Genomic DNA, 27,649 nt, shown 5'->3' with positions numbered 1-27,649 from the left:
GTTGAACACCGGATACTAAAGGAAAAGGGCATTCCGGATGAAGTCGTTCCTACGCTGATTAAAGCCAGGAAAGAAGTAACCGCAAACCATTATCACCGTATTTGGCGAAAATATGTTGCGTGGTGTGAGGCCAGGAAGGCCCCAACAGAGGAATTTCAGCTGGGTCGATTTCTGCACTTCCTACAGTCAGGAGTGACTAGGGGCCTAAAATTGGGTTCCATTAAGGTCCAGATTTCGGCTCTGTCGATTTTCTTCCAGAAAGAACTGGCTTCACTGCCTGAAGTTCAGACATTTGTTAAGGGAGTGCTGCATATTCAGCCCCCTTTTGTGCCTCCAGTGGCACCTTGGGATCTCAACGTGGTGTTGAGTTTCCTAAAATCACATTGGTTTGAGCCACTTAAAACCGTGGATCTGAAATATCTCGCGTGGAAAGTGGTCATGTTATTGGCCTTGGCTTCGGCCAGGCGTGTGTCAGAATTGGCGGCTTTGTCATGTAAAAGCCCTTATCTGATTTTCCATATGGATAGGGCAGAATTGAGGACTCGTCCCCAATTTCTCCCTAAGGTGGTATCAGCTTTTCACTTGAACCAACCTATTGTACTGCCTGCGGCTGCTAGGGACTTGGAGGATTCCAAGTTACTGGACGTAGTCAGGGCCTTGAAAATGTATGTTTCCAGGACGGCTGGAGTCAAAACTGACTCGCTTTTTATCCTGTATGCACCCAACAAGCTGGGTGCTCCTGCTTCTAAGCAGACTATTGCTCGCTGGATTTGTAGCACATTTCAGCTGGCGCATTCTGCGGCTGGACTGCCGCATCCTAAATCCGTAAAAACCCTTTCCACGAGGAAAGTGGGCTCATCTTGGGCGGCTGCCCGAAGGGTCTCGGCTTTACAACTTTGCCGAGCTGCTACTTGGTCAGGGGCAAACATGTTTGCCAAATTCTACAAATTTGATACCCTGGCTGAGGAGGACCTTGAGTTCTCTCATTCGGTGCTGCAGAGTCATCCGCACTCTCCCGCCCGTTTGGGAGCTTTGGTATAATCCCCATGGTCCTTACGGAGTTCCCAGCATCCACTAGGACGTCAGAGAAAATAAGATTTTACTCACCGGTAATTCTATTTCTCGTAGTCCGTAGTGGATGCTGGGCGCCCATCCCAAGTGCGGATTGTCTGCAATACTTGTATATAGTTATTGCCTAACTAAAGGGTTATTGTTGTGAGCCATCTGTTGAGAGGCTCAGTTTATAGTTCATACTGTTAACTGGGTATAGTATCACGAGTTATACGGTGTGATTGGTGTGGCTGGTATGAGTCTTACCCGGGATTTAAAATCCTTCCTTATTGTGTCAGCTCTTCCGGGCACAGCATCCTAACTGAGGCTTGGAGGAGGGTCATAGTGGGAGGAGCCAGTGCACACCAGGTAGTCTAAAAGCTTTCTTTTAGTTGTGCCCAGTCTTCTGCGGAGCCGCTATTCCCCATGGTCCTTACGGAGTTCCCAGCATCCACTACGGACTACGAGAAATAGATTTACCGGTGAGTAAAATCTTATTTTTACATTTAGAATGGGTCTGACTGAGCCATCTGATTTGGGTACTACAAAAAGATTTGAATAAAAACCCAGCCCTCTTTGTGCTGCCGGGACTGGTATGATTAGTTCTGCTAGAAGTAATTTTTGGATAGCTGTGTTTAATGCCCCCGCCTTTTGAGGGCACCTAGGTAGGCCTGTAGTAAAGAACTGACTGTGAAGTCAGATTAGAAATTCTATTTTGTATCCCTGGGACACCATGTTGTTGTTCCAGACTTCTGGAGAGGTTTCGGCCCTGGCAACCTGGTGCGCACCTTGGGGGACCCTGGGAGACCATCATGCCATGGTCTTGCCAGTGTGCTTAGAACCCTGTTTTCGGGCTGTTGACTAGGAACGGCCTCTACCTCTGTTTCCACGAGATTGTCCCCCCGAAACCTCTACCTGTGGCACGAATGGACTGTCTCCTAAATGAAGTGAAAGCCGGACCAGAGTAGCTTCTTCTTACCGCTTGCGTGGTTCTAGGATGCGTAGTAGGTAGAAAAGTAGATTTCCCGTTGTGGCCTGTGAAATCCATTTGTCCAATTCTGGACCAAATAAAGTCTACCCAACAAAAGGGATCGCTTTCACTGCCTTTTTTGAATCTGAATCCACCTGCCAGTCTCTGAGCCACAGGATCCGTCTGGCAGATACTGATGAGGCGGAGATGCAAGATGCTATTCTGCTAGCATCTTTTGTTGCTTGGCAAAGATAAGTGGCCAACTCACGGATATTTTCTGCTAGCCGAGCTATCTCTTCCTGATTTATTATCTTCCACCACTGCTTGAATAGTCTGTCCAGCCCAAGCTACGATAGCTTTATTAGTCCAGTCACTTACAAGTGTAGGTCTATAGGATTACGATCGGAAACATCTTTCAGTGTAGTCACATTCGGTATTGGTAGATTGTCTTTTTTGACAATCTAGCCAAAGACTTATCCACAATAGGTGGTACAACCCATTTGGACATGACTCCTTTTAGGCAGGGGATAATTTATTGTAAACTTCTTGGCCAATTGGAAGTGCCTGTCTGGATGTTTCCATGCCTCTCCCATCTGTTCCTGGAGTGTCTGAGGAATCGGAAATACCGCAACTTGCGGTTTTTGTGACTCAAATAGTTTGAAAACTTCAGGTTCCTTTTATCTCCTCTGCCTTGAAGTTAAGGACCTGTTTTACCGCCTCAATAAGGGATTCCAAACCCATAACCTCCTCCTCCTGAGGATTAACTTCAAATACATTCTCAATAGAATTCTCATTCTCATCCGCCAAGTGACCCTCCTTCCTCTTCCGACTCTTCTTGCAGAATAGGAAGAGGCCTCTTTACAGATTTGCGCACAGTCTTTTCTACTTACGCAGGCGGTGTAAGTCTAATTAGGAATTCCTCCATAGTCTTTGAGAAACCCGCAGCCCATTTTAAATGTTGCTTGTGAGATTCCGCCATTTCCTTAGAAATATCTGCCAGGGTAGTTTCCCATGTCCTGGATGGACCACTTCTCCCAGGCTGTGTCCATACCCATGTGTCACACACCCCAGAGCTGCCAACAGCATTATGTCGACATAGTTTGGAGTGCCGACTGTTTGGACTTTTATTTATTTATATATACATACACATACACACACATACACACACACACGCCTGGCTCCTCCCCCTTCACGGTTGGTGGTGTGGGGTTTGCAGATGTCTGGATGGATAGATATATATATATATATATATATATATATATATATATATATATATATATATTATAAAATAAAATAAATGTATTATTTTTTTAATTACATTGTGCTACCTCCGGTCTGCATCCTTCACACCCCAGCTGTCTAACTCCAGTGTCCCCTAGTGGATGATAGAGAAATAGGGATGGAAAATGCTCCCTTAAGTGTATTTTAGAGTCTAGGTACTAGCACTCCACAGATATATTTTTCCTTTGGTTTGGCTGGCTGATAAAAGCAGAGATATGATAGGGTGCCAAATGTGAAATCCGGTTAATAGATCTACAGTAAAGAGTTAGACAGTCATTAGATTGACATGTAAAACGTAAACAGTGCTACGTTTTACATAAACTGGATCGAGGATTTTTTAACACAATCGATTGATGGATTGGGGAAATGCGGCGCTGATGTATGGCCCACGTTAGGTATGTAGCTATTTGGGATGCAGTGATTTATTTATTTATTTATTTATTTTATACATTTTGTGGGCTAATTAAAGACTTACAAGAACGCATCCTGTCCTTTGTAATGTGCCTCGTGCCGACAATGGGGGTTATTCTGACCTGATCGTTCGCTGCAGTTTATCGCAGCGATCAGATCAAAACTGCGCATGCGCCGGTGCCACAGTGCGCCGGCGCATGGCTGACAGCCGACGGCTATCGTTGCCTAGCGATCGCCTCTGCCTGATTGACAGGCAGAGGCGGGAGGGGGTGGCACGCTGTTTTGTGGGCGCGGACCGTGCGGGGGCAGGCCGCAGCGGCTGAGTGATGTGTCACGCAGCCGCTGCGACGCGGGCAGCAACTAGAAGTCTTGTGCTATGCTTTTGTACGTCAGGGACGGGGTAGGGACTGACATGCTGGGCGGAATGACCCCCAAAGTGCCTTGTTGATATCGTGAGTCCAGAATTAGTTAATTGGCTGAATGTTGGCTCACTTCACAAAATGGCTCTCCCCATAGTGTGTAGAAGATGAGTACTGTGTAAAAGTCAGGCAGGCCACTGTCTGTTAAGGTGCAACACATAGGACGTAATAAATACAGTACAAATGTCACCAGTAGCACAATGTGAGGCATTTGTGTTTGTTGTGTAACTATCCTCACACCTCCTACAGCCAATATCTGGTTCCAGTGGGTTTCAGAACATACTGCTATTACACCTCTGATTACAGAACCAGGAGCACGCAGAAGCTCGGCAGAAGGATGGAATTGACCTGATGACCACGCAGTTAAATCAGCTCAGTCAGAAGTTGGAGCTGGAGAAGGAGGCGCTGAAAAAATCCGTGCGCTCCCAGAAACATCGAGCAGAGCGAAGCGAGGAGACGGTGCAGATGCTCAATAAACAGCTCATGGAGAAGGTGATTAACATCTACCCTAATTGTGCTGTTATATATTGTGTCCACTTCTGTGAGTGGGCTAGTTGTGCAATTGGATGGTAACATAGCATATATGTGGGCCAATCCAGAATCAGAGGGATCTCTGCATAAGCCCACCACGCTGCAGTTCCATCGACACGCCTTCACTCAACTTCCAATACTCCATTATCTCCCAGTTACTCCCGTTTCAGCCGCAAGTGGAGAGTTGAATGATACCCCTGTCACACATGGCCCTTTTGATTCGGATTGTTGCCAGGGCCTGCGACTTGACTAAGGTCTTGGCTATGTGTGAACAGACCCAACCAGTGTTGGGTGTCATGACTCCGTGACCCTGCTCTGTACCAGGGTTATTCCTGGGACGACACGGGTAGCCTGTAGTGTGAAACGCGTGACCAGGATCAATATGCCACCTTTTGCATAGTATTGTAGAGGTGCAAGAAATCTAATTTGCCATCTTCTTACTACTTGTGTTTGGTATGGAACTGGGATTGAAAGTAATTTATGCAAATATTGGTATCGGGTGTGAAAAATATTAGAGGATTTGATACCTCTAGAGCAGGCATTCCCAACCTCAGTCCTCAAGGCTCTCCTAGCAGTGCAGGTGTTACTGATATCCAGGCTTCAGCACAGATGGTTAAATAACTGAGCTACTGATTGAGTCACCTGTGCTCAAGCATGAATATCACTAAAACCTGGACAATTAAGGCGGGTACACATAAGCCGATGCAGGAATGTCGGCGATGAACGACCATATCGTTGAACAATATAGTGTTCAGTGATATAGTGCATACACTCTGAACGTTTTCGTTCAACGATAACGTTCAGTGACGTCACCGCCGGCATTTCTGGACCTGCAGCTCAGCCCGACATTGACGGGTTAAGCTGCATGTCAGCTCAGTATTGGTGATAAGGTTACATTTTATTTTAAAGTGAAAAAAAAACAAAAAACTGGAAAAAAATTGTTTTTACAAATTGTTGATCATTAATGCCCACATTTCACTTTAGTGAAATTATCATGCCATATGATCGTTTTATGTCCTACTCTAAAACAGTGTAGGAAAAGCAGAACTTGCAGCGCTGTCATGTAAATTTTAATTTGGCAGAGGTAGTCTCTTAGGGAGGAGTGGCTTAGAGGCCCGTAGATGTCATGTGACCAGAAGAGCTGGGGTGCTAGACCTATATACTGCTAAAGACCTGCTTGTATGGAAGTATTGCAAACCATCAACCTCATTCTCTTCTAATGACAGAATGCAGAGCTTTCTACAGCACTTTCCAGCATTGAGAACTGGAAGAGCCATTGCAACATATTGACGAAAGAGAAGACTCAAGCAGAGTCTGAGATCACCATGCTGAATGAGTAAGATGGGTGGTGAATAATGTAAGTGGGAGGGGTAGGCATGGTGGCTTATTATGACCATTTTATACTGTATCTCTGGCCAGGCGAGTGTCTCAGCTGCTGGAAGAGAGTCAGAACATTGAGAAGAAGGCCCGTTTCGAGCGGGATACTCTACTGGAAAGAATCCACCAGCAGTCCACAGAGAGCACCAACCTTCGAGCAGACAGTGAAAAGTTTAAGGTCAGTAGCCAGCTACTAAGAACATCACAGATTGTGTGTGTGTGTGTGTGTGTGTGTGTGTGTGTGTGTGTGTGTGTGTGTGTGTAAAAGTTTCAGAAGTTTATCAGCAGAGTTTAAAGGTTGATATTCAAAATTCCTATTTATAAACCTATTGGAACCTAAATATAACAGAACAATAGCTCATGGTGGTACAGAACCATAAAAATCTTTTTGCGTAATTGCTCCTGGTAAGCTTATGGATTTGTGGGTCAAGATAGTATTGTCTGAGAACAGATGTTTACAGTGGCTGTTGTGATGGGGAGGGAGCAGTTTATGGGGGTTGAAAACAAATCTCGGCAGTCGGAACCCCAACAGAGCGCGGTAAAAAATGATTACCCTACCCATATACCACCCCTCCTGCAGCCTTACCGTAACCTCCCCTCCCCCTAGTGCCTAACCCCAAGGCCAGTACTTCCCTTCGAGATTCTGACTGGATCTCGCTGTTTGTTTTTGGATTGTCTGGTTCCTGACCGCATCCCGTTTATACCCTATAAAGTGGATGGTTGGGATTACGTTCAGGGTAAGCGTTTGTATTTCTCTGACGTCCTAGTGGATGCTGGGAACTCCGAAAGGACCATGGGGAATAGCGGGCTCCGAAGGAGGCTGGGCACTCAAGAAAGATTTATGACTACCTGGTGTGCACTGGCTCCTCCCACTATGACCCTCCTCCAAGCCTCAGTTAGATTTTCTGACCGGCCGAGGTTGGATGCACACTAGGGGCTCTCCTGAGCTCTTAGAAAGAAAGATAGACTTAAGTTTTTTATTTTCAGTGAGACCTGCTGGCAACAGGCTCACTGCAGCGAGGGACTAAGGGGAGAAGAAGCGAACTCGCCTGCTTGCAGCCGGATTGGGCTTCTTAGGCTACTGGACACCATTAGCTCCAGAGGGATCGACCGCAGGCCCAGCCTTGATGTTCGGTCCCGGAGCCGCGCCGCCGTCCCCCTTACAGAGCCAGAAGCAAGAAGAGGTCCGGAAAATCGGCGGCATGAAGACTCTGTCTTCACCAAGGTAGCGCACAGCACTGCAGCTGTGCGCCATTGCTCCTCTCACACACTTCACACTCCGGTCACTGAGGGTGCAGGGCGCTGGGGGGGGGCGCCCTGAGGCAGCAATAAAAACACCTTGGCTGGCAAAAATACCACAATATATAGCCCCAGAGGCTATATATGTGGTAAATACCCCTGCCAGATTCCATAAAAAAGCGGGAGAATAGGCTGCGGAAAAGGGGCGGAGCTATCTCCTTCAGCACACTGGCGCCATTTTTCCCTCACAGCTCCGCTGGAAGGAAGCTCCCTGGCTCTCCCCTGCAGACTACACTACAGAAAAGGGTAAAAAAGAGAGGGGGGGCATTAAATTTAAGCGCAGTATATATTTATATAGAAAAAGCAGCTATAGGGGACATAACTCAGTTAGTCCCTGCATTATATAGCGCTCTGGTGTGTGCTGGCATACTCTCACTCTGTCCCCCCAAAGGGCTTTTGTGGGTCCTGTCCTCTATTAGAGCATTCCCTGTGTGTGTGGGGTGTGTCGGTACGGCTGTGTCGACATGTTTGATGAGGATAATGATGTGGAGGCGGAGCAGATGCCTTTAGAAGGGATGTCACCCCCTGGGGGGCAGACACCTGAGTGGATGAGCTTATGGAAAGAAATGAGTGCACGTATAGACTCCTTACATAAGAAATTTGACGACATGCCAACTGTGGGACAGCCGAGTTCTCAGCTCGTGCCTGGCCAGGTATCTCAAAGGTCATCAGGGGCTCTAAAGCGCCCGCTATCTCAGATGGCAAACGCAGATGTCGACACTGATACTGACACCAGTGTCGACGACGATGAGTCGAATCTAATGCCCATTAAGGCCATTCACTGCATGATTGAGGCAATGAAAGAGGTGTTAAACATTTCTGATTTACATCCAGGTACCACAAAAAAGGGTATTATGTTTGGGGAGAAAAAACTACCCGTAGTTTTTTCCCCCGTCAGATGAATTAAATGAAGTGTGTGAAGAAGCGTGGGCTTCCCCTGATAAAAAATTGGTAATTCCTAAGAAGGTACTAATGGCGTTCCCTTTCCCGCCAGAGGATAGGTTACGTTGGGAAACACCTCCTAGGGTGGATAAAGCGCTCACACGTTTGTCTAAAAAGGTGGCACTACCGTCTCAGGATACGGCCGCCCTTAAGGAGCCTGCTGATAGAAAGCAGGAGGCGATCCTGAAGTCTGTATATACACACTCAGGCATTATACTTAGACCAGCTATTGCGTCAGCATGGATGTGCAGTGCTGCCGCTGCGTGGTCGGATAAACTGTCAGAAAATATTGACACACTAGACAGAGACACGATTCTGCTAACAATTGACCATATCAAAGACTCAGTCTTATATATGAGAGATGCACAGAGGGAAATCTGCCGGCTGGCATCTAAAGTAAGTGCATTGTCCATTTCTGCTAGGAGATGCTTATGGACTCGCCAGTGGACAGGAGATGCAGATTCCAAAAGGCACATGGAAGTTTTGCCTTATAAGGGGGAGGAATTATTTGGGGATGGTCTCTCCGACCTAGTTTCCACAGCAACGTCTGGGAAGTCAGCATTTTTACCCCATGTCCCCTCACAGCCTAAGAAGGCGCCATTTTATCAGGTTCAGTCCTTTCGGACCCAGAAAAACAAGCGTGGAAAAGGAGGGTCTTTTCTGTCTAGAGGCAGAGGTAGGGGAAAAAGGCTGCAACAAACAGCAGGTTCCCAGGAGCAAAAGTCCTCCCCCGCTTCCTCTTCCAAGTCCGCCGCATGACGGTGGGGCTCCACAGGCGGAGCCAGGTACGGTGGGGGCCCGCCTCAAGAATTTCAGCGATCAGTGGGCTCGCTCACAGGTGGATTCCTGGATCCTTCAAATAGTATCTCAGGGGTACAAGCTGGAATTCGAGGCGGCTCCACCCCACCGGTTCCTAAAATCTGCCTTGCCGATTGCTCCCTCAGACAGGGAGGCGGTGCTAGCAGCAATTCACAAGCTGTATTCCCAGCAGGTGATAATCAAGGTACCCCTACTTCAACAAGGCCGGGGTTACTATTCCACACTATTTGTGGTGCCGAAACCGGACGGTTCGGTGAGACCCATTTTAAATTTCAAATCCTTGAACACATACATAAAAAAATTCAAGTTCAAGATGGAATCGCTCAGGGCGGTTATTGCAAGCCTGGACGAGGGGGATTACATGGTATCCCTGGACATCAAGGATGCTTACCTGCATGTCCCCATTTACCATCCTCACCAGGAGTACCTCGGATTTGTGGTACAGGATTGCCATTACCAATTCCAGACGCTGCCGTTTGGACTCTCCACGGCACCGAGGGTATTTACCAAGGTTATGGCGGAAATGATGATACTCCTTCGAAAAAAGTGAGTTTTAATTATCCCGTACTTGGACGATCTCCTAATAAAGGCACGATCCAAGGAACAGTTGTTGGTCGGAGTAGCACGATCTCAGGAAGTGCTGCGCCAGCACGGCTGGATTCTGAATATCCCAAAGTCACAGCTGGTTCCGACGACAAGTCTAATGTTCCTGGGGATGATTCTGGACACAGTCCAGAAAAAAGTGTTTCTCCCGGAGGAGAAAGCCAGGGAGTTGTCTTCGCTAGTCAGAGACCTCCTGAAACCAAAACAGGTATCGGGGCATCACTGCACGCGGGTCCTGGGAAAGATGGTAGCTTCTTACGAAGCAATTCCATTCGGCAGGTTCCATGCCAGAATCTTTCAGTGGGACCTGTTGGACAAGTGGTCCGGATCGCATCTTCAGATGCATTGCTTGATAACCCTGTCTCCAAGAACCAGGGTGTCTCTTCTGTGGTGGCTGCAGAGTGCTCATCTTCTGGAGGGCCGCAGATTCGGCATACAGGACTGGGTCCTGGTGACCACGGATGCCAGCCTGTGAGGCTGGGGGGCAGTCACACGGGGAAGAAACTTCCAAGGACTATGGTCAAGTCAGGAGACTTCCCTTCACATAAATCTGGAACTAAGGGCCATTTACAATGCCCTAAGTCAAGCAAAATCCCTGCTCCTACACCAGCCGGTGCTGATCCAGTCAGACAACATCACGGCAGTCGCCCATGTGAATAGACGGCGGCACAAGAAGCAGGATGGCAATGGCAGAAGCCACAAGAATTCTCCGATGGGTGGAAAATCATGTACTAGCACTGTCAGCAGTGTTCATTCCGGGAGTGGACAACTGGGAAGCAGACTTTCTCAGCAGGCACGACCTCCACCCGGGAGAGTGGGGACTTCATCCAGAAGTCTTCCAAATGATTGTAAATCAGTGGGATCGTCCACAGGTGGACATGATGGCGTCCCGCCTAAACAAAAAACTAGAGAGGTATTGCGCCAGGTCAAGAGACCCTCAGGCGATAGCTGTGGACGCTCTAGTGACACCGTGGGTGTACCAGTCAGTTTAAGTGTTCCCTCCTCTGCCTCTCATACCAAAAGTATTGAGAATAATAAGAAAGCGAGGACTAAACACAATTCTCGTGGTTCCGGATTGGCCAAGAAGAGCGTGGTACCCGGAACTTCAGGAGATGATCTCAGAGGACCCGTGGCCTCTGCCGCTCAGACAAGACCTGCTACAGCAGGGGCCCTGTCTGTTCCAAGACTTACCGCGGCTGCGTTTGACGGCATGGCGGTTGAACGCCGGATCCTGAAGGAAAAGGGCATTCCGGAGGAAGTCATTCCTACGCTTATTAAAGCCAGGAAAGAGGTTACAGCAAATCATTATCACCGCATATGGCGGAAATATGTTGCATGGTGTGAGGCCGAAAAGGCCCCAACAGAGGAATTTCAACTAGGTCGATTTCTGCATTTCCTGCAAGCAGGAGTGAATATGGGCCTAAAACTGGGCTCCATTAAGGTACAGATCTCGGCTCTGTCGATTTTCTTTCAAAAAGAACTAGCTTCAGTACCTGAAGTTCAGACATTTGTAAAAGGAGTGCTGCATATTCAGCCCCCGTTTGTGCCCCCTGTGGCACCTTGGGATCTCAACGTGGTGTTGAGTTTCTTAAAATCACATTGGTTTGAGCCACTAAAAACCGTGGATCTGAAATATCTCACGTGGAAGGTGGTCATGTTATTGGCCTTGGCTTCTGCCAGGCGAGTATCAGAATTGGCGGCTTTGTCTTGTAAAAGCCCTTATCTGATTTTCCATGTGGATAGGGCAGAATTGAGGACTCGTCCCCAGTTTCTCCCTAAGGTGGTGTCAGCGTTTCACCTGAACCAGCCTATTGTGGTGCCTGCGGCTACTAGGGACTTGGAGGACTCCAAGTTGTTAGACGTTGTCAGGGCCCTGAGAATATATGTTTCCAGGACGGCTAGAGTCAGAAAATCTGACTCGCCGTTTATCCTATATGCACCCAACAAGCTGGGTGCTCCTGCTTCTAAGCAGACTATTGCTCATTGGATTTGTAATACAATTCAGCTTGCACATTCTGTGGCAGGCCTGCCACAGCCAAAATCTGTCAATGCCCATTCCACAAGGAAGGTGGGCTCATCTTGGGCGGCTGCCCGAGGGGTCTCGGCTTTACAACTTTGCCGAGCAGCTACTTGGTCAGGGGCAAACACGTTTGCAAAATTCTACAAATTTGATACCCTGGCTAAGGAGGACCTGGAGTTCTCTCATTCGGTGCTGCAGAGTCATCCGCACTCTCCCGCCCGTTTGGGAGCTTTGGTATAATCCCCATGGTCCTTTCGGAGTTCCCAGCATCCACTAGGACGTCAGAGAAAATAAGAATATACTCACCGGTAATTCTATTTCTCGTAGTCCGTAGTGGATGCTGGGCGCCCATCCCAAGTGCGGTTTATCTGCAATACTTGTACATAGTTATTGTTAACTAAATCGGGTTATTGTTGAGCCATCTGTTGAGAGGCTCAGTTGTTTCATACTGTTAACTGGGTATAATATCACGAGTTATACGGTGTGATTGGTGTGGCTGGTATGAGTCTTACCCGGGATTCAAAATCCTTCCTTATTGTGTACGCTCGTCCGGGCACAGTGTCCTAACTGAGGCTTGGAGGAGGGTCATAGTGGGAGGAGCCAGTGCACACCAGGTAGTCATAAATCTTTCTAGAGTGCCCAGCCTCCTTCGGAGCCCGCTATTCCCCATGGTCCTTTCGGAGTTCCCAGCATCTACTACGGACTACGAGAAATAGAATTACCGGTGAGTAAATTCTTATTTTTTCCTGTCATTCTGTCCCTATGTCGGCATTCTCAAGTCAACCTAATTAATCTACACATTGTGAATGTTGAACATGGATATTGAACCTGGATGCACCCATTTCTGGACTGAACTATTTTTCTAACCATGCACACTAGTAATTTGTCAGGAATCTGTGCTTCATGACTATTTGTTGGGTACTGGGAGGTCTTCTATTCCTTTTTTTAAATCTGTCGGAAAGCACGCGGATCCATGTGTATTGTCGGAAGCACGGGCAAACGCAACAGGTTTTAGCCCCGTTTCCAACAATGTCAAACCGACTTAAAAAAAAAAAAGTAGGATTGCTATTGTATGGAACAGGCCAAACCATTGAATACTCACATGTCTGATCCTTTCCGTCGGAAAGGATCCGACAGGAATTGAATACGCCCCTATATGTGGCACCTTTTGAAAATGCAGAAATAAAAGTATTATTTGACCCTAAGCTAAAAAAAAGTTAACTCCGCAACAAAGACCAGTGCACGTCCAGATGTGTGCTTAGCGGCCATGATGTAATATCTCTTGTCTCTTTAATATAGACTTGTCTAACCAGTATGGAAGAGAAAGTAACACTGGCTCACAGTGAGGTACAGCAGCTGAAGAATTCACTGCGGCAGTATGAGGGCCTGGTAGAAACCTATAAAGATCAGGTTAGTGCTGCGTTTCCCGACCCTACAGGTTTATGTTCTTAAAGAATATTTGTATCGAGTAGGTCACAAAGACAGAATAGGGTCTTGAGGAGGAAAGAGGATGAGATTACGTTGGGGGAATATTGGTTGCAAGACTATCTTTAAAAAAAAATGGAATAGGAAACGTCCTAAGGATTGTTCCTATAAATCTTTTCTTCTGTCGTATATTATTTATTTGAGTTCTATAATATTTATTTCATGTCCTAGGAGATACTGGGATGGTAAGAGTTACTATGGGGTATAGATGGGGTCCATTGGAGCCTGGCACATTAAAAATTCTTCAGTGTGCTGGCTCCTCCCCTCTATGCCCCTCCTGCAAACTCTGTTTAGAAAAATGTGCCCAAGGAGCCTGGTGCATTCTCTGGTGCTCCAGAGTTTTCTTTAAAACTTTATTTCTCTAACGTCCTAAGTGGATGCTGGGGACTCCGTAAGGACCATGGGGAATAGCGGCTCCGCAGAAGACTGGGCACATCTAAAGAAAGCTTTAGGACTAACTGGTGTGCACTGGCTCCTCCCCCTATGACCCTCCTCCAAGCCTCAGTTAGATTTCTGTGCCCGACGAGAAGGGTGCACACTAGGGGCTCTCCTGAGCTTCTTAGTGAAAGTTTTAGTTTAGGTTTGTTATTTTCAGTGAGACCTGCTGGCAACAGGCTCACTGCATCGAGGGACTAAGGGGAGAAGAAGCGAACTCACCTGCGTGCAGAGTGGATTGGGCTTCTTGGCTACTGGACATTAGCTCCAGAGGGACGATCACAGGCCCAGCCTGGATGGGTCCTGGAGCCGCGCCGCCGGCCCCCTTACAGAGCCAGAAGAGCGAAGAGGTCCGGAAAAATCGGCGGCAGAAGACGTTCCTGTCTTCAATAAGGTAGCGCACAGCACTGCAGCTGTGCGCCATTGCTCTCAGCACACTTCATACTCCGGTCACTGAGGGTGCAGGGCGCTGGGGGGGCGCCCTGAGACGCAATAAAACATGATAAAAATACCTTACATGGCAAAAAATACATCACATATAGCTCCTGGGCTATATGGATGCATTTAACCCCTGCCAGAATATACAGAAAAACGGGAGAGAAGGCCGCCGAAAAGGGGGCGGAGCTTATCTCCTCAGCACACTGGCGCCATTTTCCCTCACAGCTCAGTTGGAGGGAAGCTCCCTGGCTCTTCCCTGCAGTCACTACACTACAGAAAGGGTTAAAAAAAGAGAGGGGGGCACTAATTAGGCGCAGTATTAAAACATACAGCAGCTATAAGGGGAAAAACACTTATATAAGGTTATCCCTGTATATATATATATATAGCGCTCTGGTGTGTGCTGGCATACTCTCCCTCTGTCTCCCCAAAGGGCTAGTGGGGTCCTGTCCTCTATCAGAGCATTCCCTGTGTGTGTGCTGTGTGTCGGTACGTTTGTGTCGACATGTATGAGGAGAAAAATGATGTGGAGACGGAGCAGAGTGTCTGTAACAGTGATGTCACCACCTAGGGGGTCGACACCTGAGTGGATGTACTGTTGAAAATTACGTGACCGTGTCAGCTCTGTATAAAAAAAAAACAGTGGTTGACATGAGACAGCCGGCTACTCAGCTTGTGCCTGTCCAGACGTCTCATAGGCCGTCAGGGGCTCTAAAGCTCCCGTTACCTCAGATGGCAGATACAGACGCCGACACGGATACTGACTCCTGTGTCGACGGTGAAGAGACAACCGTGATTTCCAGTAGGGCCACACGTTACATGATTGAGACAATGGAAAATGTTTTATACATTTCTGATAATACGAGTACCACCAAAAAGGGGTATTATGTTCGGTGAGGGAAAAACTACCTGTAGTTTTCCTGAATCTGAGAAATAAAATGAGGTGTGTGATGATGCGTGGGTTTCCCCCCGATAACAATTGATAATTTCTTAAAAAGTATTGGCTGTATACCCTGTCCCGCCAGAGGTTAGGGTGCGTTGGGAAACACCCCCTAGGGGGGATAAGGCGCTCACACGCTTGTAAGAACAAGGGCTCTACCCTCTCATGAGATGGCCGCCCTTAAGGATCCTGCTGATAGAAAGCAGGAGGGTATCCAAAAATGTATTCACACACATACTGGTGTTATACTACGACCAGCAATCGCCTCAGCCTGGAGGTGCAGTGCTGGGTTGGCATGGTCGGATTCCCTGACTGGAAATATTGATATCCTAGATAAGGATAGTATATTATTGCCTATAGAGCATTTAAAAGATGCATTTCTATATATGCATGATGCACAGCGGAATATTTGCCGACTGGCATCAAGTATAAGTGCGTTGTCCAATTCTACCAGTAAAATGGTCAGGTGATGCGGATTCCAAACGGCATTTGGAAGTATTGCCTTTGAAAGGGGACATTTGGGGTCGGTCTTTTAGACCTGGTGGCCACGGCAACAACTGGGAAATCCACGTTTGTACCCCAGGTCGCCTCTCAAAATAAGACGCCGTATTATCAGGCGCAGTCCTTTGTTGGCAAGCGGACAAAAGGTTCCTCTTTTCTGCTCGTGACAGAGGGAGAGGAAAAAGGCTGAAGAGATTACCCAGTTCCCAGGAACAGAAACCCTTTCCCGCCTCTGCAAAGCCCTCAGTATGACACTAGGGCCTTACAAGCTCAGGCACGGTGGGGGCCCGTTCTCAATGAATTTCAGTGCGCAGTGGGCTCACTCGCAAGTAGACCCCTGGATCCTTCAGGTAATATCTCAAGGGTACATATTGGAATTCGAGACGTCTCCCCCTCGCCGTTTCCAAAAGTCGGCTTTACCGACGTCTCCCTCTGACAGGGAGGCAGTTTTGGAAGCCATTCACAAGCTGTATTCCCAGCAGGTGATAATCAAGGTACCCCTCCTGCAACAGGGAACGGGGTATTATTCCACACTATTGTGGTACCGAAGCCAGACGGCTCGGTGAGACCGATTCTAAATCTAAAATCTTTGAACACTTACATACAGAGGTTCAAATTCAAGATTGAGTCACTCAGAGCAGTGATTGCGAACCTGGAAGAAGGGGACTACATGATGTCTCGGGACATCAAGGATGCTTACCTTCATGTCAAAATTTACCCTTCTCACCAAGGGTACCTCAGGTTATGGTACAGAACTGTCACTATCAGTTCAGACGCTGCCGTAGGGATGGTCCACGGCACCCCGGGTCTTTACCAAGGTAATGGCCGAAATGATATCCCTTCGAAGGAAGGGAATTTTAGTTATCCCTTACTTGGACGATTCCCTGATAAGGGTAAGATCCAGGGAACAGTTGGAAGTTGGTGTAGCACTATCTCAGGTAGTGTTGCGGCAGCACGATTGGATTCTCAATATTCCAAAATCGCAGCTGGTTCCGACGACTTGTCTTCTGTTTCCTAGGGATGTTCCTGGACACAGTCCAGAAAAAAGGTGTTTCTCCCGGAAGAGAAAGCCAGGGAGTTATCCGAGCTAGTCAGGAACCTCCTAAAACCGAACCAAGTCTCAGTGCATCAATGCACAAGGGTTCTGGGTAAAAATGGTGGCTTCCTACGAAGCAATCCCATTCGTTAGATTCCACGCAAGAACTTTCCAGTGGAACCTACTGAACAAATGGTCCGGGTCGCATTTTCAGATGCATCAGCGGATAACCCTGTCACCAAGGACAAGGGTATCCATCCTGTGGTGGTTGCAGAGTGCTCATCTTCTAGAGGGCCGCAGATTCGGCATTCAGGACTGGGTCCTGGTGACCACGGATGCCAGCCTGCGAGGCTGGGAAGCAGTCACACAGGGAAGGAATATCCAGGGCTTAGGGTCAAGCCTGGATACATCACTTCACATAAATATCCTGAAGCTAAGGGCCATTTACAATGCTCTAAGCTTAGCAAGACCTCTGCTTCAAGGTCAGCCGGTGTTGATCCAGTCGGACAACATCATGGCAGTCACCCACGTAAACAGACAGGGTGGCACAAGAAGCAGGAGGGCAATGGCAGAAGCTGCAGGGATTCTTCGCTGGGCGGAAAATCATGTGATAGCACTGTCAACAGTATTCATTCCGGGAGTGGACAACTGGGAAGCAGACTTCCTCAGCACGACCTCCACCCGGGAGAGTGGGGACTTCACCCAGAAGTCGTCCACATGATTAAAAAACTCGACAGGTATTGCGCCAGGTCAAGAGACCCTCAGGCAATAGTTGTAGACGCTCTGGTAACACCGTGGGTGTACCAGTCAGTGTATGTGTTCCCTCCTCTGCCTCTCATACCCAAGGTACTGAGATTGATAAGATGGAGAGGAGAAAGCACTATATTCGTGGCTCCGGATTGGCCAAGAAGGACTTGGTAACCGGAACTTCAAGAGATGCTCACGGAGGATCCGTGGCCTCTACCTCTAAGAAGGGACCTGCTCCAGCAAGGACCCTGTCTGTTCCAAGACTTACCGCGGCTGCGTTTGACGGCATGCCGGTTGAACACCGGATCCTGAAGGAAAAAAGGCATTCCGGATGAAGTCATCCATATCCTGATCTAAAGCCAGGAAGGATGTAACCGCAAAAACATTATCACCGCAATTGGCGAAAATATGTTGCGTAGTGCGAGGCCAGTAAGGCCCGACGGAGGAAATTCAACTGGGTCGATTCCTACATTTCCTGCAAACAGGAGTGTCTATGGGCCTGAAATTGGGGTCCATTAAGGTTCAGATTTCGGCCCTGTCAATTTTCTTCCAAAAAAGAACTAGCTTCAGTCCCTGAAGTTTAGACGTTTGTAAAAGGGGTACTGCATATACAGCCTCCTTTTGTGCCTCCAGTGGCAATTTGGAATCTCAATGTAGTTTGGGTTCCAAAAGTCACATTGGTTTGAACCACTTAAATCTGTGGAGTTAAAATATCTCACATGGAAAGTGGTCATGCTGTTGGCCCTGGCCTGGGCCAGGCGCGTGTCAAAATTGGCGGCTTTATCCTGTAAAAGCCCTTATCTGATTTTCCATTCGGACAGGGCGGAATTGAGGACTCGTCCTCAGTATCTCCCTAAGGTGGTTCCAGCGTTTTCACCTGACCAACCTATTGTGGTGCCTGCGGCTACTAGGGACTTGGAGGAATCCAAGTTGCTGGATGTTGTCAGGGCCCTGAAAATATGTTTCCAGGACGGCTGGAGTCAGGAAATCTGACTCGCTGTTTATCCTGTATGCACCCAACAAGCTGGGTGCTCCTGCTTCTAAGCAGACTATTGCTCGTTGGATTTGTAGTACAATTCAGCTTGCACATTCTGTGGCAGGCCTGCCACAGCTAAAATCTGTAAAAGCCCGTTCCACAAGGAAAGTGGGCTCATCTTGGGCGGCTGCCCGAGGGGTCTCGGCTTTACAACTTTGCCGAGCAGCTACTTGGTCAGGGGCAAACACGTTTGCTAAATTCTACAAATTTGATACCCTGGCTGAGGAGGACCTGGAGTTCTCTCATTCGGTGCTGCAGAGTCATCCGCACTCTCCCGCCCGTTTGGGAGCTTTGGTATAATCCCCATGGTCCTTACGGAGTCCCCAGCATCCACTTAGGACGTTAGAGAAAATAAGAATTTACTTACCGATAATTCTATTTCTCATAGTCCGTAGTGGATGCTGGGCGCCCATCCCAAGTGCGGATTATCTGCAATACTTGTACATAGTTATTGTTACAAAAATCGGGTTATTATTGTTGGGAGCCATCTTTTCAGAGGCTCCTCTGTTATCATACTGTTAACTGGGTTCAGATCACAAGTTATACGGTGTGATTGGTGTGGCTGGTATGAGTCTTACCCGGGATTCAAAATCCTTCCTTATTGTGTACGCTCATCCGGGCACAGTATCCTAACTGAGGCTTGGAGGAGGGTCATAGGGGGAGGAGCCAGTGCACACCAGTTAGTCCTAAAGCTTTCTTTAGATGTGCCCAGTCTCCTGCGGAGCCGCTATTCCCCATGGTCCTTACGGAGTCCCCAGCATCCACTACGGACTATGAGAAATAGAATTATCGGTAAGTAAATTCTTATTTTTAGTTTGTTGTTTTCAGGCAGCATCGGCTGGCATCAGTCTGCCTGCGTCGTGGGACTTAAGGGGGGGAACCAGACCAGCCTCTTGAAGAGTTACTGGTCTGTATCCCTGCTGACAAGACATAGGAACCTGAGTGTCTGGATTCAATAAAAGGGATGATGTCTAACATATCATCTGAGCTGGCTACTGCCAAGCAGGAAAGACAAGTGTTTAAGAAATCTATGGATGATTTTCTGGTTCAGACTTCTGATCTCAGACCTATCCCCCAACCCCCTCTGCTGGTTTCTCAGAAACGCACACTATCCCATGTACTCCAGTCTGACTCTGATAATGCCAGATTTGGAGGAAGGGGAAGTGGTGGGTGATAATGGAGACAGTGCTCTGTCTCAGGGGGTGGAAGCACTTATCTACTCTATCAGGAAGGTCCTGAATATCCCTGATAAGGAGGCACAGCCTGAGGAGAAATCGTTTTTCCACCTTTCCTGTCTCAATGGAATTAAACACACTTTTCAACGAAGCGTGGGTTAATCCTGATAAGAAAATTCCCAACCACCTAAGCTGTTGCTAAACTCCTTCCCTTTCCCCTCTGAGGTGTCCAGACTATCACGTAAGATTGTGCTGCCTGTACCTGGTGCTAACTCCTTAAAAGTTCCTGCTGACCGCAAAATTGAGACTACAATCAAATCCATTTACACTGCAGTGGGAGTCGCACAGAGACCCACCATTGCTTGTGGTTGGATCTCAAGGGCCATTGTGAAATGGTCTGGTAACATAATAGAGGGGTTTTGATACCGTGCCTCAAGATGAATTACTAACTCTTCTGCAAATTTCATGAGTGAGGCAATTAAGGATATTGGCATTATCAACTCCTGATCTATGGCTATGTTGGCTTGCAGGGCTCTGTGGTTGCGACAGTGGACTGCAGACGCAGATTCCAAAAAGGGTGTTGAAAACCTTCCTTTCACAGGGTAAGCTCTCTTTGGGGAGGAATTGAATAAGTGGATTTCACAAGCAACTGCCGGTAAGTCCACCTATCTGGCGTCAGCTGCCCCTCCGGCCAGACGTTCTTATCCCAGACCCTCTCTCCAGTCCTTTCGTGTGGCCAGATTTCGGGGAAGAGCCAGAGGTGCTCCAAAGCAGCTCGTGGGAAACCGAGGTAGAGCACGCAGACCAGCGGCTGTTGGTCCCCTGGAACAGAGTTCAGGCTCTGCCTCTACCAAGCCCTCTGCGTGACGGTTGGCCCCTACCTCAGGGGGAAAGTGGGTGATCGCCTCAAGTGTTTTAGCCATATTTGGGTGAAATCGTGCCCGGGATCCTTGGGTGAGAAATGTCTCCCAAGGATACAAGTTGGAGTTTCAACAGCTCCCTCCTCAGATTCTTAAGGTCCGGCTTACCAGCTTCACCTGTGTCCAAGGTTACCTTGCTAGAGGCCATACAACCACTGCAACAAATGCAGGTTATTGTTCCAGTTCCCCCTCTACTCAGAAACAAGGGCTTTTATTCCAGCCTGTTCATGGTACCGAAGCAAGACTGTTCGGCCCGGCCAATATTGAACTTCAAATCTCTGAATCCATACCTAAAAGGTATTCAAGTTCAAGATGGAATCCCTCAGAGCGGTGATTTCAGGCCTGGAAGAGGGGGAATTCCTGATTTCCCTAGATATCAAGGATACATACCTTCACATCCCAATCTCATCGGGCTTACCTCGGGTTTGCACTAAAGGAAGATCACTTCCAGTTCCAGGCCCTACCCTTTGACCTATCCACGGCTCCACGGGTGTTCACAAAGGTGATAACTGTGATGATGCTTCAACTCCACGTGAGGGTTGTGAACATTGTTCCATACTTGGACGATCTCCTCCTAAAGGCTGTGTCCAAAGCTTGGTTGTTGGAAAGCATAGCTTTAACTACATGGCTTCTGACTGATCACGGATGGATTCTCAATCAGCAGAAATGACACCTGGTACCATCACAGAGACTGCAGTTCTTGGGGATGATTCTGGACACGCTGTCTTAGAAGGTGTTCCTTCCTGTGTACAATGCCTTGACAATTCAAACTTTGGTGCGTTCCGTTCTGAAACCTCCGAAAAAGACTCTGTGCATCTCTGCATCCGGCTGTTGGGCAAGATGGTAGCCTCACACAAGGCTATCCAGTACGGAAGTTTCCATGCCCGGCCTATCCAGCTGGATCTGCTGAACGAACGAATCTGATTCCCTGTTTGTTCCCTATGACGCTACGAAGATCGGATGTCCTGCTTCTAAGCAGTCCATTGCTCATTGGATCCGGATGACTATCCAACAGGCTTACTCTTCGGCAGTTTTGCCGCTGCCGAGTTCTGTTCTTGCCCACTCCACAAGGTCGGTGGGTTCTTCCTGGGCGGCTGCCCATGGTGTCTCGGCTTTGCAGTTATGCCGAGCCGCTACGTGGTCTGGTCCGAACACTTTTTTTGTAAAGTTTTACAGGTTCTATACCTTGGCTACTGAGGTTTTGCAAGGGTCTCTGCACTCTCCCACCCATTCTGGGAGCTTTGGGACATCCCCATAGTAACTCTTACCATTCCAGTATCCCCTTGGACGTGAGAGAAAATAGGAATTTAATACCTACCGGTAATTCCGTTTCTCCTGGTCCGTAGGGGATACTGGGCGCCCGCCTCTGTGCTTTGAATTTTCCTGCAAGAGTTGTTCTTGTGTGTTACTGTTTGGGTCTGCTGTTGCTGTCCCTAGTTTCAAGTTGTGGATTGCGCTGCTATCCTCTTATGTTGTGCGCTGGTTCGTATATCACTACTTTTATCTCTCAAGGTACTGTATGTATCCTCGGGCACAGTTTTCCTAGACTGAGTCTGCAGGAGGGGCATAGAGGGGAGGAGCCAGCACACTAAAGAATTTTTAAAGTGTTAGGCTCCAATTGACCCCATCTATACCCTATGGTAACTCTTACCATCCCAGTATCCCATATGGACTAGAAGAAAAGGAATTACCGGTAGGTATTAAATTCCTGTTTTATTCTTAGTAGTTTTGTTTACTTCTGTGACACATTAGAGACAGCAGTTTTGTGAGCACTTGTATATCGGAGCTCTGCCTAACTGACTAGGAATGAGGATAAAGATCACTTGTAAATGTCATTGGGTCTTATTTACCCAAGAGGTTGCATTCTTGTCTAAGGGCCTGATTCATTACTGATCGCTTATGCGTTTCTATGTGCAGTTTCCTGATGGCGGGGAGACTACACATGCGCAGAATGGGTCCTGCGGTCGCAGCGCACATATGCCACCGCCTCTGCCTGATTGACAGGGTGGGGCGGGGCAGGGGGAAAGTATGGAAAAAGTTCACAATATGTTGTTTTTTTTAACTCGTGTCGACCAAATGTCCATGTCAACCTAGTGACAATGTCCACCTAATGCATGTCGACCAATAGTGGTCGACCTAATGACCGTATCCTGTCAGTGAGTGCTTTTTGGGGGGGGGGGGGTGTTGGAGTGTTTCCTCCCTCCAGTTCTCACTGCTCAGACCAGTGCTGGCTAACCTCGACACTCCAGCTGTTGTTGAACTACACATCCCAGCTTGCCCTGCAACAGTTTTGCTATTTGGCCATGCTAAAAGTGATGCAGGGCATGCTGGGATGTGTAGTTCAACAACAGCTGGAGTGTCGAGGTTAGCCATGACTGCGCTAGACAGACTCTTAAGCCCATTATAATACAGGTTGAGTATCGCATATCCAAAATGCTTGGGACCAGTAGTATTTTGGATATCGGATTATTCCGTATTTTGGAATAATTGCATACCATAATGAGATATCATGGCGATGGGTCCCAAGTCTAAGCACAGAATGCATTTATATTTCATATACACCTTATACACACAGCCTGAAGGTGATTTTAGCCATTATTTTTATAACTTTGTTTTCCGATGGCTCAATGTACACAAAGGTTTCACTATCTCTGTCTCTCAAAAAAATCCTTATTTCGGAATATTCCGTATTCGAAATATTTAGATATGGGATACTCAACCGGTGTGTGTGTGTGTATATGTATATATATATATATATATATATATATATATATATATATATATATATATATATATATATATATATATATATATACACATTCATATATGTGGAGGGGAAGAGGGCTATTTCTGAAGATTCCTGAGAGAATGCATTATAAATATTATACAGAGTCTGTATTGATGAGTTTCTAATAGGTTGAGTATCCCTTATCCAAAATTCAAAATCCCACATTTTTTTTAGAGTCCCCCCTACGCTGTATAGTAAACTGCTAATTCTGCATAAAGGTAATGGTAAGTGACCCAGCAGAGTGCCCCTGTTAACAATACAACACCAGACACAGCACCTCACCTGTGCTTGAGAGACGTTGCTAATTGGACCCTGGAGGACTGGCAACATGTGGCGTTGTGCCATTTGTCATTGTTCCAGTTGTTTCGAGCTGATGGTACAGTTTCAGTGTGGCACAGACCCCATGAGGCCATGGACCCCAGTTGTCAACGAGGCACCGTGCATGGGTTGGGTCTGCGGATCCGCCAGAATAGGTCATTGACCGGTAACCACTAAGTTGCAGTGCTTGGTTACCATTTGCAGGACTTCATGTACCCCCACAACAATGGAATATTCCAGCAAGATAATGCACTGTCATCGGTCCCAAGTTGTCCACAATTGGTTTGTGGAGCATTCTGGAGAGTTCTGATGAATGGTGTGGAGAGGCCAATATCCTGCACCTACAAATATCATCCAGACAGCATGGGTCAATCTCTCTCTCCAGAAGTCTTCTGTCTACTTGTGGAACTGATGCCACGTCAAGTTGCTGCTGTTTGCTGGGCTAGAGGGTGTCCTACACAATATAGGCACCTATCCCATGACTTTTGGCACTTCAGTTTATAGCCTAATTCTATGCACAGAGCATACCTGTACCAAGATGAAAGGGGCAGTAGAAACTTAGTGGACACTTGTGCTCTACAGTATGTATACACATGGAGAGACAGGATTACATTTAATATGGAGTTGTAACACATCAATGATTTTGGATGTAAAATGGTCATTCATGACTTCAGGTGTACCTGTTGAGCGTAATAGCGACTGGTTTTCCTAATCAGCAGTTAAATACAGTAGCATTGTCCTGTTTTATGTAACAAAGCGTAATGCACCCAGATGGATGCAACTAGAACGCCCTCACCTCTGTACTGGAAGACATGGTAAATGCGGCTCTGCCCACTATGATATTAATTTACACGCAGTAAAATTCCATAAAATATGTCTTAGCCCAAGACAGGTGCTAGATACGTGACCTTAGCGTGCCCCACATTGAATACAGGAGATGGGGAATTTCCCTGCTTTCCAGCTAATCATACCACATTAATATACCCCATATTATTGATATAATGACTCCATTAAAGTCAGTATTACAATCTTGATCAGTCGTACTGTAGATGGCTCAGGAATACAAACATGTACCAACAGCTGCAACATCAACTTCTCATACTGCAGTTGCCTGTACAAATAACATATAGGGGTATATGCAATTGCGGTCGAATTGCCGCAAATGTCGAAAAACGGGGCATTTTCGACAAAAAATGTTTTTTGGACAATGCAATACAGTACTTTTCGACAAAAAAAATTACTTTTCAGATTCGACTTTTGGAAATTCGACAATTGACAAATTCGACATTTCTGCAATGGTAAAAATGCGGCTTTTCGACAAAAGTATATTCAATTGAAAAATGTCGAATCGACAACAGTGCTTTTCGACAGTAAATTCGTCAATTTCATTCCGCCTCACTTTGCTGGCGGAATCTAATGAAAGATTTTTTTTGTGTTTTCTCTAACGTCCTAGTGGATGCTGGGGACTCCGTAAGGACCATGGGGAATAGACGGGCTCCGCAGGAGACTGGGCACACTATAAGAAAGATTTGGTACTATCTGGTGTGCACTGGCTCCTCCCTCTATGCCCCTCCTCCAGACCTCAGTTAGATCTCTGTGCCCGGCCGAGCTGGATGCACACTAGGGGCTCTCCTGAGCTTCTAGAAAGAAAGTTTAAATTAGGTTTTTTATTTTACAGTGAGACCTGCTGGCAACAGGCTCACTGCAACGAGGGACTAAGGGGAGAAGAAGCGAACCTACCTGCTTGCAGCTAGCTTGGGCTTCTTAGGCTACTGGACACCATTAGCTCCAGAGGGATCGACCGCAGGACCCGTCCTTGGTGTTCGTTCCCGGAGCCGCGCCGCCATCCCCCTTACAGAGCCAGAAGCATGAAGATGGTCCGGAAAATCGGTGGCAGAAGACTTCAGTCTTCATCAAGGTAGCGCACAGCACCGCAGCTGTGCGCCATTACTCCTCATACACACTTCACACTCCGGTCACTGAGGGTGCAGGGCGCTGGGGGGGGCGCCCTGAGCAGCAATAAAAACACCTTGGCTGGCAAAATAACCACAATATATAGCCCCAGAGGCTATATATGTGGTAATTACCCCTACCAGAATGCAGAAAAAAGCGGGAGAAAAGTCAGTCGAAAAAGGGGCGGAGCCATCTCCCTCAGCACACTGGCGCCATTTTTTCCTCACAGTTCCGCTGGAAGGAAGCTCCCTGACTCTCCCCTGCAGTCTACACTACAGAAAGGGTAAAAAAAGAGAGGGGGGCACTAAATTTAGGCGCAGTTTAATACTATAAGCAGCTATAAAGGGTCATAATTCAGTTAGTCCCTGCATTATTATAGCGCTCTGGTGTGTGCTGGCATACTCTCTCTCTGTCTCCCCAAAGGGCTTTTGTGGGGTCCTGTCTCCCTTAAGAGCATTCCCTGTGTGTGTGCGGTGTGTCGGTACGGCTGTGTCGACATGTTTGATGAGGAGGCTTATGTGGAGGCGGAGCAGATGCCTATAAATGTGATGTCACCCCTTGCGGGGCAGACACCTGAGTGGATGGACTTATGGAAGGAATTACGTGCAAGTGTCGACTCCTTACATAAAAAATTTGACGACATGCCAAATGCGGGACAGCCGGCTTCTCAGCTCGTGCCTGCCCAGACATTTCAAAGGCCATCAGGGGCTCTGAAACGCCCACTACCTCAGATGGCAGACACAGATGTCGACACGGATACTGATACCAGTGTCGACGACGATGAGTCAAATTTAATGTCCACTAGGGCCGTTCGTTGAATGATTGAGGCAATGAAAGAGGTGTTACACCTTTCTGATATAAACCCAGGTACCGCAAAAAAGGGTATTATGTTTGGGGAGAAAAAACTACCTATAGTTTTTCCCCCATCTGAAGAATTAAATGAAGTGTGTGAAGAAGCGTGGGCTTTCACCGATAAAAAATTGGTGATATAAAAAAAAAAAAAATTACTAATGGCGTTCCCTTTCTCGACAGAGGATAGGTCACGTTGGGAAACTCCCCCTAGGGTGGATAAAGCGCTCACACGTTTGTCTAAAAAGGTGGCACTACCGTCTCCGGATACGGCCGCCCTAAAGGAACCTGCTGATAGAAAGCAGGAGGCTATACTAAAGTCTATATATACACACACTGGTGTTATACTGAGACCAGCTATTGCTTCAGCGTGGATGTGCAGTGCTGCTGCTGCTTGGTCAGATTCCCTGTCAGAAAAGATTGACACCCTAGACAGGGACACTATATTGCTAACCGTAGAGCATATAAAAGACTCAGTCTTATACATGAGAGATGCACAGAGGGAGATCTGCCGGCTGGCATCTAGAATAAGTGCATTGTCCATTTCTGCTAAGAGAGGCTTATGGACTCGGCAGTGAACAGGAGATGCAGATTCTAAAAGGCACATGGAAGTTTTGCCTTATAAGGGTGAGGAGTTATTCGGGGATGGTCTCTCAGACCTTGTTTCCACAGCTACAGCTGGTAGGTCAGCATTTTTGCCCCATGTCCCCTCACAGCCTAAGAAAGCGCCGTATTACCAGGTACAGTCCTTTCGACCCCAGAAAAAACAGGCGGGGAAAAGGCGGGTCCTTTCTGTCTAGAGGCAGAGGAAGGGGGAAAAAGCTGCAACACACAGCAGGTTCCCAGGACCAAAAGTCCTCCCCCGCTTCCTCCAAATCCGCCGCATGACGGTGGGGCTCCACAGGCGGAGCCAGGTACGGTGGGGGGCCGCCTCAAAAATTTCAGCGAACCGCTCACGGGTGGATCCCTGGATCCTTCAAGTAGTATCTCAGGGGTACAAGCTGGAATTCGAGGCGCCTCCCCCCCGCCGTTTCCTCAAATCGGCCTTACCGACAACTCCCTCGGGCAGGGAGGCTGTGCTAGAGGCCATTCACAAGCTGTATTCCCAGCAGGTGATAGTCAAGGTACCCCTACTTCAACAAGGACGGGGTTACTATTCCACACTGTTTGTGGTACCGAAACCGGACGGTTCGGTGAAACCCATTTTAAATTTGAAATCCTTGAACACATACATAACAAAATTCAAGTTCAAGATGGAATCGCTCAGGGCGGTTATTGCAAGCCTGGACGAGGGGGATTACATGGT

General features: G+C 47.6%; 1 protein-coding gene across 6 annotated transcripts in view; it reads left to right on the top strand.

The window, feature by feature from the left end:
• Positions 1–27,649, top strand: part of ODF2 (outer dense fiber of sperm tails 2) — a 164,561-nt gene that overhangs the window by 98,777 nt on the left and 38,135 nt on the right. For 5 of the 6 annotated variants that reach the window (XM_063936513.1, XM_063936510.1, XM_063936509.1 and 2 more), the window contains 4 exons: positions 4,438–4,623; positions 5,889–5,998; positions 6,082–6,217; positions 13,022–13,132. In XM_063936513.1, the coding sequence (XP_063792583.1) occupies positions 4,438–4,623; positions 5,889–5,998; positions 6,082–6,217; positions 13,022–13,132 (543 nt within the window). The remainder of the gene's footprint in view (positions 1–4,437; positions 4,624–5,888; positions 5,999–6,081; positions 6,218–13,021; positions 13,133–27,649) is intronic. The other variant, XM_063936514.1, reaches the window with a different exon arrangement.

Source organism: Pseudophryne corroboree, chromosome 8 (genome assembly GCF_028390025.1).
Source record: "Pseudophryne corroboree isolate aPseCor3 chromosome 8, aPseCor3.hap2, whole genome shotgun sequence".
Taxonomy (NCBI): domain Eukaryota; kingdom Metazoa; phylum Chordata; class Amphibia; order Anura; family Myobatrachidae; genus Pseudophryne; species Pseudophryne corroboree.
This window is presented reverse-complemented; position numbering and strand designations above follow the sequence as displayed.